Source organism: Mus musculus (genome assembly GCF_000001635.26).
Source record: "Mus musculus strain C57BL/6J chromosome 1 unlocalized genomic contig, GRCm38.p6 C57BL/6J MMCHR1_RANDOM_CTG5".
Taxonomy (NCBI): Eukaryota; Metazoa; Chordata; class Mammalia; order Rodentia; family Muridae; genus Mus; species Mus musculus.
Window position 1 is genome coordinate 110,959 of NT_162750.1, and position 17,351 is coordinate 128,309.

The 17,351-nt window shown below is 43.9% G+C and overlaps 1 protein-coding gene and 1 long non-coding RNA gene across 2 annotated transcripts in view; one reads left to right on the top strand and one right to left on the bottom strand.

Annotated features, from left to right (window-relative positions):
- Positions 1-599: 599 nt before the first annotated feature.
- The window catches only part of Csprs (component of Sp100-rs), a 51,454-nt gene continuing 34,702 nt past the window's right edge, over positions 600-17,351 (bottom strand). The window contains exon 2 of the mRNA NM_033616.4: positions 600-3,118. Within this exon, the coding sequence (NP_291094.2) occupies positions 2,205-3,095 (891 nt within the window). The 5' untranslated portion in view covers positions 3,096-3,118 and the 3' untranslated portion in view covers positions 600-2,204. The remainder of the gene's footprint in view (positions 3,119-17,351) is intronic.
- LOC105242429 lies at positions 6,257-10,184 on the top strand. Its single transcript, XR_880808.3, has 3 exons — positions 6,257-6,341; positions 9,247-9,309; positions 9,640-10,184. It is a non-coding gene; the product is annotated as an uncharacterized LOC105242429 (long non-coding RNA).

Here is a 17,351-nt window from a genome sequence, read left to right on the forward strand (position 1 = left end):
AACCAAGTCCTAAAAGTTGTCCTCTGGTCTACACACACACACACACACACACACACACACACACACACACACACACACATACACACACACACAAATAATTTTCTTTTTTGGTTTGTTTTGGTTTGGTTTTGGTTTTGTGTTTTGGGGTTTTTGGGGTTTTGTTTTTTTATTTTTCTCTTTATAGCCCTGGCTGGCCTCGAACTCAGAAATCTGCCTGCCTCTGCCTCCTGAGTGCTGGGATTAAAGGCGTGCACCACCATGCCTGGCTAAACTTCTTAAATCTTACTTGATCACAGAGTACACTGTAGCTATCTTCAGACACACTAGAAGAGGGCTTCAGACCCCATTACAGATGGTTGTGAGGCATGATGTGGTTGCTGGGATTTGAACTCAGAACCTTTGGAAGAGCAGTCTTCTTGAAGTGGAAACTTCTGGTTTCTTTGGAAAGTCAGTTGTGTCAGATGGTGTTTTGCTGGGGCACACACATGAATGAGCATTTTCTTGAAGTGGACACAGGTGGAAGGATGTTTTGCTAAAGCAAGCATGTGAAAGGATGCAGGATGAATGATGTTAAGAAGGACCCAACAGACAATAGATGATGCTGGTTGGTATTGGTACGCCTTACCATTGTTTATTGGTCATTGTTTGTAGGGACTCCATAGAGATAGACACATCAAAGGTGGTGTGCCTGATGCTTTTTGCCACTTCTGCAGACTCGAGCCAATTGGCAGAATGATGGCAGTTGATACAGACGCACGTGCTGAGGCAAGACACGTGGTGAGGTAAGACCCATGGAGACACGTGATGTTTGGAGGGAGTATAGATAGGACTCAACAGACTGTGAGGGGGGCTTGCTTGCATAGCTAGCTCTGCAAAGAAGGCTTCTTGGTCACCAGTCTTCAGTGATCATTGTTTCTTTGAGAGAGGCAAGGCAAAGAACTTCTGCTGATGTCCCTGGTAGTCCTGGTTCCTCCTGCTGATTCATGCTGATTCATCTAAGACCTGGATGTCTCTGCTAGGTCATTCCACTGCTGATTCATGTTTGCTATCCCAACACTACCGATTGATAGTTCGTGAAGTGTTTGCAAATGGATCAAGCTGCAACTGATGATTCCTGTAAATGAACTGCTGATCTCCTGATAACACAAATGGGATTTGCTCCAAAGAACAGTTTCTAAACAGGTCCACTGCCCCCATATCCTAACAACTCTTCTTTTCTCCTACCTCTGGTGGGTGGTGGGATAGAAGGAAGGTTAAAGCATTTAAGAACCCATATTAAAAGTAAGATTTGAAAAATCTAAAACTATAAATTCTTTTTAATTTTTTAAGATAAGTGATTACTCTGTGCCAAAAAAATATGCAAAAAAAAAGTTATGAGAATTGCAAGATTTAAAGCCTCCCAGGCTCGTGTAAGTCTTCTCTCAACCCCAGTTTTTCTCATTTGTAAATCAAGAACAATTACAAAATTGTTGTGAGGATATGATGTAGTGTAAATGGCTTGCATAGTGTGGGGAATGTAATGCCTGCCATTGCTGATATCATTATATTAATCATATATCCTCGCTGAATCATTATTATACAGTAAATAAAACTATGTGTAGTAAGAGTGGCCCATGGGTTGGCTCCTTCCAACCCATGTGTGAGGTAACTTCCCACACTGCCAAATAAGTAACACTAAGAACTACATTTCCCAGATGCCTTTGCTTTTAGGGTCTCATTGGACAGTTAGGTTCCACCAATTACAGGCTTCTTTATGACACACAGAAGATGGAAGGAGGCAGAAGACATTGTGTTGCTGTTTCTCCTAACAAACAAAGTTGTCAAGATGTGAGTGTCCAATGCCTATAGCTACTCAGCCCACGCAACCTCCACAGTCCATGGTTGCTGGGTCTGTCTTTCACACCAATCAATGGGGTCCCTGACTTCTGTTTCCTCTAGCCTTTCCAGTGACTTCATAGCCACGTGATTCCTGTTCTTTGTGCTATGGCTACAGTAGATCAGGCCATCAGAAATGCTCATCTGGGTTTAGAGTTAAAAGCACTAGCTCGTCTTAGTGAGGTACAGCAGAGAAGTCTGCAGTGCTCTCAAAACCAAATCAAGGCAACAGTTTACACAGATCAAGTCCCCAGCCCTAGCTAGCACACCCATTAAGTCTGGAGTTATTCCAAAGAGCTGAATTTTTGTTTAAGCCAGCCCCTTCTTTTTTAAGGCAGCAGCTTCTTCCGACAGCACAGCCAAGGGTACAGTTTGCTCTGCAGATCTCTGTTGTGGAGCCCATAGACCAAAGGGTTGAAACACTGTGCAAAAGCAAAGATACCAAAAAGGGCCAGATTTAGAGCAAAGAAAAACACCCCACACCGCTTTCCCAAACCTATGATTATCAGGGTAGGTATCACATGTAAGCTTATCTGCAGTAGATGAACAAGGACAGTTCTCCGGGCCTTGATGTTTGACTTGTTAAAATGGCCAGCCTGCTTCCCTTCTCGGTATATCAGACAGTAACTCACAAGAATGACAGATAAAAGAAAGGCAAGGGAAAACATGCCAATGACTCTGGCAGGCATACCATTCAAAATCACAGGACAGAGCGGGGCAGACTGGAAAACAGAGGCCGGAGTAGGGCTAGTACCCTCTATGAGGAATAAGCCAACATTCTTGAGTATGACTGTGGTCCAAGTCCCAGCTAGAATCCTGTACTTAGCAGAATCCACAAAGGATGGAGAGTTCAATGGATAACAAATAGCGAGGTAAGTATTGAGAGCCATCAAGGTCAGAGTAAGGAGGATCCCTTCTCCCACACTTAGCTGCGCCCCAAATACCAGCCAACACAGCAGGAGGGGGCTGTTGGCCAGTAAGGCCCGCATTCCTTGGAAGACGACCCCCAGGCCACAGTAGGAGGAGATACAAAGCAGGTGATGGCAGAGGAGGACCAGCCGCACCTCTTTCCTCAGCTGCAGACTCTGTGACACTATTGCGATAATGACAATGGTGAGAGATGTGGTGATTGAGAAAGCCACCACGTACACAGAGGCCTTCACGGTTGCCTCTAGTCTCAGCCAGTCAGATACGTTGCAATGCTCAGAAGATGAGTTCATGGTCTTCAGGGCTGGCTTGGCTCCTGAAAGAGAGAAAGACCAAAATGGGTGACTCTGCCTGAAGCTCCTTGTGCACCTTCTGGCTCTGATCTGTGTTCAGGCGCAAGGACTAGACAGTGTTCTGCAAGGGATGATGACTTTACATAGCATCATGCAGGTCTTTCTTTAATTAGGGAAGGGGCATCTAGGTAAGTCACAAAAAGGAAGGCTGGAAGATGTATCAGCCTGAGCAATCAAATGACTCAAGTTTGGGCCAAGATCTAACACAGAGAGCTAATGGCCGTGTGTCCTTTTCCATCTGGAACATAGTCAAATGACTTTGTGTTAGGCATGTGTTAAGATAGGACATACAAAGTTCCGAGGTAGCAGTTAAGGTCAGGGCTGGGGAAGGTAAGCAACTTATTAGGCCAGGGCCATCACTCATCTGTGGGTCCCTAAGACATGAGGAGGCTAACAGTGGTGGACTGCAGTAACAGGTGACACTTCCTGGGTAATTTCTAGGAAGCAAACTATCCTCATAGTATTTCTCTCAGTTCCCTGGTAGGTGTTTCATGTCTCATAACGTGGTTTTACTATGCATCTTTTCCAGATGAGAAAACCAGGCTTAGGAACGCTACAGGCTTGAGAGTCCTTCAGAGGCCCATGTGCTCTCAGCTTAATCCCCAGGATCGCCCTACTGGGAGATGGTGAAACCTGTGAGATAGAGGCCTGGGGCTGCAGGTGGAGCTCGGTTAACAGAGTGCTCACCTAGCACATACAAAGTCCTAGGTTTGATCCCAGCACGGCACACGCACCGGGGCTCACCATAGCTGGGGATACCCCATTCTCTGTATTTGATCCTACTTGCCACCCTTCATTTTACCTAGAATCCCAGACAGTCCCCCAAATTTCCTCCATCCCTACTCAGCAGACCTCTCTGTCCCTGCCTGGGGTATCCCATGATGGGTACACACCTGCTCCATTCCCTGTGAGCCAAGCAGTCAGTCATGATCAGGGATCTAGTCAAGTGTGTTCCAAGACTCCAAGCCCAGTCACTGTACACTCCTGTACAGGCTAGTTTTGTGTCAACTTGACACAGCTGGGGTTATCACAGAGAAAGGAGCTTCAGTTGAGGAAATGTCTCCATGAGATCCAACTCTAAGGCATTTTCTCAATTAGTGATCAAGGGGGAAAGGCCCCTTGTGGGTGGGACCATCTCTGGGCTGGTAGTCTTGGGTTCTATAAGAGAGCAGGCTGAGTAAGCCAGGAGAGGCAAGCCAGTAAAGAACATCCCTCCATGGCCTCTGCGTCAGCTCCTGCCCCCTGACCTTTTTGAGTTCCAGTCCTGACTTCCTTTGGTGATGAACAGCAGCATGGAAGTGTAAGCTGAATAAACCCTTTCCTCCCCAACTTGCTTCTTGGTCATGATGTTTGTGCAGGAATAGAAACCCTGTCTAAGACAAATTGGTACCAGCAGAGTGGGGTATTCCTGTTACAACCTGACCATGTTTTGGGGAGGTCTGTGGAAGGACTTTGGGACTTTGGTCTTGAAGATCCATTCGTTGTTAAGAGCTCTGTGGAATGTTGTGTGGGAGCTTGGAAGATAATGTTGAGAACAGTGCAGAAGATGGAGGCCTGGCTTGTGAAATTTCAGAGGGAAAATTAAAGACTCTTTTCAGGGCCATTGCTGTTTTGATTGTGAAGATTCTGTAGTTCTGTTTAGCTGGGGCTGAAGAATCAGCTGTGATTAACAAGATACTAGAACTACTAAAGCAAAAACTTTGCATTACTGGGACTATTGATGCTGGTTATCTGGAGCTAAGAAATTAGTGGTGATTAAGAAGAGACCAGCATCATTGAGGTGACATCTTCTGGGAAGTGTTTTCTGAGAGCACAGTGGCTGTGTTCCAGATATAGCCAAAGTTGTACCTTGTGCTGTGGCTGGACTTGGTAATGTGTAAGGGTCACCCAGGTGGTACTGGTTTTGAAGGCATGAAGGAGTTGAGCAGAGCAGCTGAGGCTTGGCACTGTGAGAGGCCAAGGAAGGCCATTGGTGAAAGTCCAGCCTCAGTTGCAATTGATGGCCCAGGACTGAAGGGGTCATGCAGTGTTTTGGAGATGCCAGTACAATGAGATGACCACCAAGAGCAGCAGCAACAGCAGTGGAGTACAGGCATCTGGAGCCTAGAGGATGATGCGTGTGCTACAAAGGGCATGGCTGAAGAAGTGACCCAAGCCCTTGGAGGAGCCCAGAAGATCTTAAGTTGGACCCAGACATTGGACGGTTGGAGATTGACTTTTGCTTTTGATTGTGGCTGTGCCCTGATATTTTCCCTCTTGAAGGAAGAAACTGTTTTAGTGGAGCCCACAGTTAAGAGACTTTTAATTGTAAAAAGACTTTGGATTTTAAAAGAGATGGATATTTTAAAGAGATTGAAATTTTAAGAATATGTAAAGACTGTGGGACTTTTAAAGTTATTTAGATCTTGGGGATGAATAAGAATGTAAGGGTTGAGGCTTACTAGTGATGTGTTTGTGTGTCAAGTTGACAAGGGGTCAATTGTACTGGCTAGTTTTGTGTCAACTTGAAACAGCTGGGGTTATCACAGAGAAAGGAGCTTCAGTTGAGGAAATGCCTCCATGAGAACCAACTCTAAGGCATTTTCTCAATTAGTGATCAGGGGGAAAGGCCCCTTGTGGGTGGGACCAACTCTGGGCTGGTAGTCTTGGGTTCTATAAGAGAGCAGGCTGAGCAAGCCAGGAGAGGCAAGCCAGTAAAGAACATCCCTCCATGGCCTCTGCATCAGCTCCTGCTCCCTGACCTGTTTGAGTTCCAGTCCTGACTTCCTTTGGTGATGAACAGCAGCATGGAAGTGTAAGCCGAATAAACCCTTTCCTCCCCAACTTGCTTTTTGGTCATGATGTTTGTGCAGGAATAGAAACCCTGACTAAGACAACTCCTTTCTTTATGCTGTAGAGGAAGATCACTGGGGACCAAAGTTGAGAAGAAAGTAATAAGGGTGAGCAGAAAGAGACAGAGTAAGGCTCTGGGTGAGTGGGGGAGAGCATCTCAGATGAGGTGAAGTAACTCACCTATTTCCTGGGTGCTAGAACCCAGAGAGAGTGCTTGGAAGTCTCTGCTTCATAACTGTCTGATTTGGTCATTTTCTTGCTTCTCCTCAGTTTCTGACAGTCACAGGACTCATCAGAGGATAAATGGAAGAAATGTTGAAGAGAGGCCCAGACTGCCATCAGTTGTTAGGGAAGGTGATTATGTTTTTAGAACACAAAATAACTCACTGATACTATTTTCCTGCCTTAATCCTTCTCTAATGACCATTTCTAACACATACACACACACACACACACACACGCGCGCGCACCTGCGCGAAAGCATATAGCTATCCATATATCTACCAATCTATCCAACTATATATACCCATCCACTTACTCACCCACATACCAATACAAACATCTAGCTATCCATATACCTGCCAGTCTATGCTATTCATCTATCTATGTATCTATCTATGTGTCTATCTATGTGTCTATGTATCTATCGATGTATCTATCTATGTATCTATCTATGTATCTATCTATGTATCTATCTATGCATCTATCTATCATCTATCTATCTATCTATCTATCTATCTATCTATCTATCTATCTATCTATCTATCTAATATATCATCGATCCATGCATTCACCCAACTATCCATCAATCTAACCACCCATTCACTTCACTCCTCCTGATCCTCCCCATAGATGGATAGATGATGTTCAATATTTGAATTTTCTCAGGAGACACAAGCAGTATTGAAGCTTCACGTCAGGGTGTTTGAGATCTGTCTTGAGTGTAGACCATACACCAAGAGAAGGAAGCTGAGAACTCTAGATGCAGCCAAGGATATTGAGTTATGAGTGACAGTGTTTCACCTAACTAGACATGGAGTCCTAATGTCAGCATTTGGGGTACACTACCAAAGAGCACTGGTCCCCTTCAGCCACTTTTCCATGGTTGGGACAGGAGTGTGGACATGATGAATAAAATGGAAGCTGAGCCTGGGAAAGACTTCTGAGGAGAACCTGGGAAGGGGATGTCCTCTTTATCCACAGTGAACAGAGACATCTATGATAGGAAAGGATGATGAGCAGAACACACAGAAAGGGAGAAGAGGAGACATTTAGATTCAACTTCATGGGAAAACCAGGAACAGCAAGCTTACCAAAGAGACCGGACTGAGCTGGGGAAATGAGTGCTATGGGGGAAAGGGCTAGGCTCACTTACACCACGAGGTGCAGAGTAGAATATGTGGAGAAGATTATATAAAACAGAGATGCTAATAGACAATGTAAAGCACTCATGAGCCCTACACACAGAGAAAAAAGTGAAGAAGAGGGAATTAAAAACCAGTAGGAAGCCAGTTAAATGACACTTGCTGCCAAGCCTGTTGGCCTGAGTCTGCTCCCTGGGACTCACATTTATACAGGAGAGGGCTGATTCCTGTAAGTTTTCTTCTGACTTCTACATGTGTGTCATGGTATGTGAGAAACTCTCCCACCCCAAAATGAATATATCAACAAGCAGCAGCAGCAGCAACAACAGTAAAAATAACAATAAGTTGAGAGCAAATCTTATCTTCTGGGAAGGGAGGAAACAGTTTGAGACTTTGGAGGGAAGGAGCTAGGAGCTGAAAGCAACTTCTGGCCCAAGGCGATTACATCAGCTGTGGGTTTTCAGACTGTGGTGCCCCCAACTCTCAAAGTGGCATTGGAAAACATGCAGGGACAATCAGTCTCTCCCAGTCATTCTTATCTGTTCCCATCTGTAAGTTAATGATCCCCAAACATGAACTTCACACCTGTCAGCTTCCTCATCTGCAGGCCTGGCTATCTTCCTTCACCTCCTACACAGACTTCTCTATCTGGATGCTTCAAAAACTTCATTATGAGGCGCTGGCACAATTCCATATTATATCTGAATTGACAGAGGACCTGCCTCCTCTGCTGTCTCTGTTTCAGCCCGGGACACTATTTCTCCATTCTTGAAGCAGGGTTGATACTGACTGCTCCTCCCTAATGTAAAACCATCTTCTACTTACTACATCTGTCCATTTTTTTCCCAACAGAAAAGGCAAATCAGATCTCCCTAATTCCAATTTATTTTATTTTATATATATGACCATTTTGCTTGCAAGTATAAATATATACACCACATGCTTGCCTGGCATCCAAAGAAGTCCCAGTAGGGTGTCACAGTTTTGGGAACCCAAACTGCAGAGCATTGTGAGCTTCCACGTGGTGCTGGGAATTGACTCTGGATCCCCTGGAAGAGCAAAAAGTGCTCTTAACTGCGGAGCCATCTTTTCAGCCCCACAAATCAGATCTCTTATTTCATCTTAAGACTAAACAAACAGCCCTTGATCTCAAATGCCTTTTCTCATTTCATCTTTCCCCATCAAACGTACTCTCTAGAACTCAACCAGACACTCAGGGAAATGCAGTTGGCAAAGTTTCCTCTCTCCATGGGTTCAGCAACTTTCTGGTGTCAGCAGCACTGGCTCCTTTCCTCCCTGAATACTGCAACTTCCTGTCTGCCTCTCTTGTCCTAGAGAACAGTGTATGAAACTTTCTTAGTTATTTTGGTTTCTTGGTTCTTCTTTGATCTATTGCCTGTTGTGGGAAATAGGGAGAAATACTTGTGATTGTTGCTTCGAACAACCTAATGCTTATGGGTAGAATATGTGGGTCCTTTATTCATGTCAAAGTATTGGTTAATGGAGAAGTACTGTGTCTTGGTCTTCTGACTATTTGTGATACACAGTCAATGTTGTCATTTGGATTCCTTGTACTCCTGATTTTCTTTATATGAGTACACTGTAGCTGTCTTCAGACACACACCAGTAGAGTGTGCATCAGATCCCATTACAGATGGTTGTGATCCACCATGTGGTTGCTGGGAATTGAACTCAGGACCTATGTGAGAGCAGTCAGTGCTCTTAACCTCTGAGTCATCTCTCCAGCCCCCTGATTTTCTTATATTCCCTGAACTTCCTGGTTCCACTTGAGCACACTTTATCTGGTACCTCTGCATGGTTGATTGTCTGGTACCTCTGCCTGGTTGATTATCTGGTACCTCTGCATGGTTGATTGACTTCTTGTTTCTCTTCAGCATCCAAAACGAATGATGAACAAGCAGAGGAGATGCTTAGCCTCCCACAATGCAATGGAGGAGGTGAGTCTTCATTTGTGAGTCTGCTAGAGAGAAAGACCCCACCCCTTTTCCCATCTGACCCTGTTCTTTACATACTCAGGCGAAGTCATAGAGGCAGAACCAAGGATCAAAATAATGGGGAATGAGATGTGTAATGAAGGAACAGATGGGTGGTCAATCCTTTGGTGACAGAGAAGAAGCCTTATCAGGCTCCTCTTCAGAGTCTCAAAACATGGCCATTCAATGCAGGAGACACTAAGTCCCCTTATAACTTTCTGTTTGTCAGAGGCCACTCTCCTGCGGCCATTTTCCTTGGCCATTCTGAGTCAACTGAGTAATTGTTTCCTACAGAGGGAAGTAGTTCTTGTGAACAAACGTGTGATGAACAAGAGCCCCAGGATGCCCTGCCCTCATCCCTGAGACAAGAAGCAGGTGAGTGAGGGGAGCACGGTGTGGTCTGCAGGGTTGTGGAGGCTGAATTTTGAGCTGGGGTTTCCTGCTGTGTTTGCTCTGTATGCACATCACCATGAAGAGACGGTCATGCACTGGCTGTTCTTTTATTTGCCTATGGCATTCTGGGTAATTTCAGGGTGGTAAAAAGTCTTGAGAACATCATGAAAGAATATATTTTATTAGGTGCTCACAGGTCACTTTTTTAGGAATCTGCTGGGTGGGAGAACACTCGTTGCTTTTGTCTTTTCACAGTCACTAAGGTCGTAATATATTGAAACTATAGGACAATTTGTTGTCCTAATTTCTTGATCTCCATGGAAACCAAGTAACGTTGATTAATCATTTTTTTCCTTATCTTTTTTCCAAGAACCTGTCAAAATTCTTAAAGGGAACTATTGTTTCATTTGTCTGATACAATTCAATAAAACCCAAAACTATTTGACACATATACTTCATGTTATCTGGACCATATACTTTCTATGCATTCTTTGATACATATGTCATCCCTTCATTCCTAAAGCTCTTAAGACTTAGTCAGGGGAAATTGTTACAAACTTAAGGCTCTAGGTACATAGAAGTGAATAAGATGCTGGCATGTTTCAGAACTTGAAAAGGACAAGGAGATCAGAGATCAAGTTTCCAGATGATTCAACATGGGCTCCACGTTCTCTGAGACAGATGGTTAGGTTCTTGTGGTCTGAACCCAACATGGACGTTCAAGGGTCTTCTGACACTTAAGGGAGCCTGCCAGGGCCCATTGTAAAGAGGTTTTACTTACCAAATAGGAATGCTTAGGAAGAGAAGAAGAAGAAGAAAAAAATATCTCAGAGAATTAGAAAGCATGTGAATGTAGAATGTAGTATTATATAAGAGTGGGGAGCCCCAGAAGAACAGAGCTAGGAAATATTAACACAGAGGCCATGTAAAATGTAGTACGTACTACAGAGGTAAAGGTGGATGATGAAGAAGACAGCAGATTCCTGGGAGAGAAAATCTAATGCTAGCGAGATGTGCAAAGACCTTCCCAAGTACCATCTTTAACTGGTACTAACCAAGTTATTTTAAACTAATGAAGAACTATGCTTGTGAGTCCAATTCTCTCAGAATTGTAGAGGAAATGTGCAAGAATTGAACTGAGCCAATTGGTGGATCTTCATAAGTGGCTATGTTTGTGTGTGGGGGGGCTGCTGGTTGATTTCTAGTAGGCAAGTAGAATGTGGCTGTTCCTGATTGGTGGCTGTCCAGAAGTATGACTATATAAATCATCAGTTGGCTTGTAGAAGTTCATTGCTGGATGATTAATCATTAAACTTAATGATTAATTAGGATTATTCTGGTTGCTGCTTCTTTAAAGAATCATAGATTAATGTATTTCCTTAGGAGTATAGGAACTTTTAAAGATTTAATTCTGTTTTAATTCTGTGTATGTATGCGTGTCTAAGTGTGGTTTGTGCATGTGCATATGAGGAAATCCTAGAGGCCAGGAGAGGATGTTGTAACCAGAGTAGAGTTGCAGGTGGTTGTGATCCATCTGATACTGGTGCTGGGAACCAAACTAAGGTCCTCTGGAAGATCAATGGAAGCTCTACACTAAGCCATCTCCCCAGATCCAGTACAGGAACTTTCCATTTTTGGTTTCTCTTTTGGGAAGTCCATCGTTTGAAGCTTACAAGAGAGACAATTAAGTAGTGTCTGTATTGAAAATGTCTTTTCTGTTAGAGGACACTGAATCTAAACTCCTAATCCTACTTCACTAACTAAGGGTTATAGAACAATGGTTTGAGAGAATTGTGTCTGTGGATAGGGAGAGAAAAGGGAAGTTATAGTATTTTAATAAATTACTGGTGTAATATAATGCTATACAATTGGTTTTGATAGTATTCTTTTCCCATCACCAACTCATCCCCTATCCTCTCCAAATTCTGTCTCTTGCCTGTATTTGTGTGTCTCTTGCTCTCTCTTAAAAAATCAAAACAAAGCGAAAGAACAAAAAAAATACTCAAACAAGAGAAGCCTCCACCCCCCAAAACCACAAAGTTTGTGTGATCAACTACTCCTGAGTGTGGAGCCCACCCTGGATGGGGTTGACATACCCAGTGGTGCTCTAGAGCTTGACACCCCATAGAAAATAAACGTCTAGATGAGGCACTGATCTTCTCAAGCATATAACATTACATTGCTCATCAAGCAAAAGTAGAACATGAAAGTACTAAGATAATGAGCTTAGGAGAGATGGGAGAAGCTACTGTGATTAGGCGAGGCATTCCAGGGAAGGGACAAGGGCTTTTATCACATCTAGTCAGGTCCTGGTGGCTTAGAATGGTTGATTATAGAGACAAGCACAGATGAATCTTTCAGGACCTCTGAAATACATCTGTAACCACATAATCTGGAAGTTCCATTTTCAAAAAGATCTCAACTTCACAGTTGAGGGGCTTTGTCAAAGAAAGCAACATTCCCCAGAGAATAGTCTAGAATGACAAGTACTGGTGGGGACGTGGAGCCACTAGAGAACCTCCTCCCTTGTTATATAGAGCTACTTGACAAACATGTAAAGCCCCCGTCCTGCGCCGCCCCCCCTCCCGGCATTCCATTGTGAAGTGGAACCATTAGTTAAGTCCTGCTGATTATTAAGTACAAAACGCATAGTGGTTGTGAGAACACAAGGAGGAGCCCGGGTTCTGCCGTGGGAGACTGGCTTTGAAACAGCAACCCCGTGATGAATGGAAGAAGGATGTGTGGTTCTCAGTGTGAACAGTGTGTTGCCATGGGTGGACTACCAGGCTCTCAAGAGAAGCACGGGCTAAAAGGGGGACATCAATGACCTGATAGTAGTTGACTCAAGCTTACATCCACAGTGAGAAAAATGACTTATTCTCAGACTGGCAAGCCATCATGTGCCTTTGTGAACGTTCCATGGTAGAGTAGGACCAAGGTTCTTTGTACTTTGGCTTCTGTCTGGTGGGTGGGTCCACATTCATTAATTTGTGAGCCTGGTTTGGCTTGGGAACTTGTCAGACCTTCACGTCCATCTGTCTGTTTTGTTCCGTTATTTTCTGCTATTCAGAAAGATGGGCGAATCAGGGGCAGACACAAGGAAAAACACTTTTTAAAAGTTCCCGAGACTGAATGTAGCAAGAATAAACATAGAGATAGAATATTTGCTACATACTGTACCTACAAATTAAGATAGAAATTTCTCTATGTTGATTTCTACATGCATCTTTAACTAACCTGACTCAGAAATAAAAGCACAATGAAACAAGTTCCAGTTGAGACTGAGTCACTTGGTGTGGTGGTTCAGGAACACTATCTGAATTGTGCACAAGCAGTCTGGAATTTGCATCTGTAGGACACTCCCAGCAAGCCTTCAGATGATCTTATGGATAACAGCATATATGAAAGCTGGAGACTATCACTCCCATACCTGAAGCTGAAAGCTTGTTGAGTGAAGGTCCTGGTAGGGGTGGGAGGAGACACTGCACTCAAAGCATATGGCTTCTACAGAAAAGGCCACAGTTGGTTGTGCCTAGAACTTTGAGAAGCAGGTAGTTCAGGGTCTGTAGACTTTGCAAAGCAGAAGTGGTTATGCACAGGCTACCCTGAACCAATCATCCAAGCAGTTGGAAGGTGACTACTGCTGATTGGCTGGATTTAAAATTTGTACCACCGCTTCTGATTGGGTAGATTTCAGATGCATGGTTAGCAAGCAGGTAGTCGATGGTTAAATGGGAAGGGTTGGGAATTGGTAACATCAGCAAAGGTTACCTTTGACTGTTTTCAAAGCAGAGTTTTAATCTTCCTCGTGGAAGATAAGAACGTTAAATCTTTCTTTATGACTACCTGTAGTAAATTAAAAGTGGGAAATGAGAAGTAATGTAGATGTGGAAAGAAAATGGCTCCATTTGATCTCGGGTGTGATTGCTGGAGCAGTCATTCTGTTCACATCTTTTTTTTTTTTTTTTTTTTTTTTTTTTTGTTTTTGTTTTTGTTTTTCCGAGACAGGGTTTCTCTGTGTAGCCCTGGCTATCCTGAAACTCACTTTGTAGACCAGGCTGGCCTCAAACTCAGAAATCTGCCTGCCTCTGCCTCCCGAGTGCTGTGATTAAAGGCGTGCGCCACCATGCCCGGCCTTCTGTTCACTTCTTAATCTTTACTGTTGTTGTTTTTATTTTTCCAAAAAGCAGCTCCTCTTTAGTTCAGACTATCTGTGCAGTCAGCAGTGGGGGCTCTCCTCTGTCTCTGTCTCAGGATCCATGCACAGCCATTTTCTTAGTTAGGACAAGTATACAGGGTGTTAGATTACGATGGTACCAAGAGAGGGGTTGGAAAGGCTTGCTTCTGACCTGCTGTTCTATGAGAGACAAGGTGACTTGTGCCCTAAAATAATCGAACATATATAGTTCTGACAAAGGGGGCAAGACAGGAGAGGAAAAATTAAAAACAGGAACTGAAAGAAGGGAAATGTAAAAATATTTTGGAGGAACAAGAGAAGGGGTGGGATCTATGCATTTACAGGAAGGTCATGTGTCACCGCTGGGGGGAGGGGCAGTAGAAGATCAACGTTCAAGGCTACCTTGGGCTTGAGTAAATTCAAGGTCAACCTGGAAAATTAGGTGATATCCTGTCTAAAACTGAAACATTAAACAAAACAAAACTGAAAGTGTAGCTCACTGGTAGACTGCTTGCCTTGCACAAATGAGACCCTGAGCTTGGTCCCCAGTATTACAAAATTAGATAACAAACCTATGTACACCCACAATTTTGGCCCAGGAGCACAGCAACCCACACGTGAAAAGAAGTGTTCCTGTGTCATGTGTTCCCCAACATATGTGCCAGAAGACCTGGAAGCAAGGATGGGAAGCAGCCAAGGAGGTAAGGAGTAGATAAGTCTGCCCAGCGGTCCTGGGTTAGGGATGGCTCAGTGAGAACCCATAGCTTCTAGTCCGGTCTAGTCCAGTCCATCCAAGAATCCAGTCCTCTGCATTTTCTTGTTGGGAGCTGGAGAGAAGCAAGAAACTTTTACAGAGCCATGTGGGAGGAGATGGAGTCAGTTGGTCACATGTAGATGAAGTAGAAGAAATGTACTCTTTTTTAATTCATTCATTAATGCATTCATTCACACCCCAAATACTGCACTCCCAGTCCCAGTCCCCTACCCCCTTAGAGTCCTTCCTTCATCCCCTTCTCCTTCGCCTCTGAGAGAGTGAAGATCTCCCCCTTATGAGTATCCCTCCCACTGTAGTGTATCAAGTCTCTACAGGATTAGGCACATCTTCTCCCCCTGAGGCCAGACAAGGCAGTCCTCTGGTACATTTGTCCTGGGAGCCCTGGTCCAGCTCCTATAGGCTCTTTGGTTGGTAGCTCAGTCTCTGAGAGCTCCCAGGGCTCTGGTTTACTGTTGGTCTTCCTGTGGAGTTTCTACCCCCTTCAGGGCCTCCAATCCTTCCCCAAACACTTCCATAAGGATCCCTGAGCTATGTCCAATGTTTAGCTGTAGATATCTGCATCTGTTTCAGTCAGCTGCTGGTTAGAGCTCAGAGGACAGTTATACTAGGGTCCTGTGTGTGAGCATAACAGAGTATCATTAATAGTATCAGGGATTGGTTCTTGCTCATGGGATGAATCTCAAGTTGGGCTAGTTACAGGTTGGCCATTCCAGCAGTTTCTGCCCCATCTTTATCCCTACATTTCTTTTAACCAGAACATATTTGGGGTAGAAAGTTTTGTAGGTGAGTTAGTATCCTTATCTTCCCAGTGGAGTTTCTACCTGGCTACAGGAGGTAGCATCTTCTGGTTCCATATCTACAGTGTTAGGTGTCTTAGATAAGGTCACCTGAAAAATTAAACTCTTCAAGCCATCACTTATCTTGTCTGCTGCTCTAGGTACTGAGTCACACCCATTCTTCCCTGCCACCCAGGACTGCTGAGTCACCTTTTGCAGCTAGATATTTTTTAGCTGCCATGCTATGATAAGGCCATCCCTACTGTGTGAACCTCTGCTTTGGAGGAGGAGAGAGTTCAGGCCAATCTGGGGTGCATTCCCAACCAAAGCCCTCAAGCATGTCAGAGAACCAGTTAGGGCTTGCCTACAACACTTCCTACCAAATTCTCATTTTATTTGTACAAAAATGTGTTAACATATAAAATGTCTCATAGGGAGGTAGTAGTGGTGGTGGTGGGGCAACAATGTCTAAGGCCCTCCCTGGATTCCCAGTTGTCAGTTCACTGGGTTTAGATTCTACTAAGAGGGAGGAAAGAAATGGCAATCCAAGCTTTGCTGTAGGCAAGGCCTCTGCAGTGTGAATGGTCCTAAGGGTTGTAACTTCTATTTGTTATTTCTTTCCCCATTGCCACTTTCTGTCTTCTAGAAGGTGTGGGCACCAGGAAGAACATTCCTGCAAGAAAACCCAGAAAGCAGAGTAGTAAGGAAACAGTGGCTGTTTACATGCTTTTGATATTCCTAATAACTAATCCCAGAATTACTATTGTTATTGTGTATGATAATAGAGTAGACTTTGGTGACCTTGAACCTGTTATTTTAATGACAAGGACACTCTCTACATGAGTGATTAAGCTAGAAACCTTGGCGGGAAGTATGATTGTTTTTGACCATTGGTGTAGGGGTGACTAATCTGATTTTATGGGTCAGGTAAGGAAATAGGTTGTCTCCTAGAGACCCCAGGAACAGGTGAAGGGTGGTGGACAGCTGGACTTCAGCCACATCAGACTTCTAACTGACATAATGCTTACATAAACTTGTGCTGTTTTAAGCTACTGAACTTTGGGTAACTTGCCCTGAGAACAATAAAGACTGGTGCATATTTTGGAATAGTCAGGAACTGCATAACCGTGGCCATGACAATGACATCCCACATATCTGAGTGTGTCCTCATAAGATGGTATTTCTCTATAGGGTTTCAAAATCACCTACTGACACATTTCTCAGAACATACCCCACTGGTAAGCAATGGATGAGTTTGCTGAAAGTAGCATGCAGTTTCAGCATGTTCTTAAACATTCAGAAGTAGCTTTGAAATTACCCAATGAGGAGAGACTGAAGATTTGTTTGTCATTGCTGTATTTTATTATATTATATTTCATTTTATTTCTGAGACTATCTCTCACTGTGTAGTCCTGGCAGGTCTGGAGTCTGCTTTGTAGACCATGGTAGCCTGGAACCCACAGAGATCTGCTTGCCTCTTGTTTCCTGAATAGTGGGATTAGAGGCATGTTTCATCCAGCCTTTGGGACCTTTGAGGAGGAATTTCAAATACTAATGTGGAAAAGGCATGGTGTGCTGTGACGGGATTTGAAAGACTCAGTGAGGACTCAGCAGGAAGTGAAGAGCATTCTGGAGAAAACCTATGTTTCTTCAGTCTACACCCTTCTATTTGAACATATGACCATAAAGGAGGTTTCAGTGTCTTTGCAATTCTTATTTTACATTAAATGTATAGTGGAAAGCACAAATCCTAAGCACAGCCTTTGAAGGATCCTGCTAATTGTATGTCTTCACAATAAAATCTTGTGGAGACACAGAACATGACCTTGAAGCTGACAAGATTTTCTGTGCCTTTCGTTGCCCCTTATTCATCAAGGCAGACACT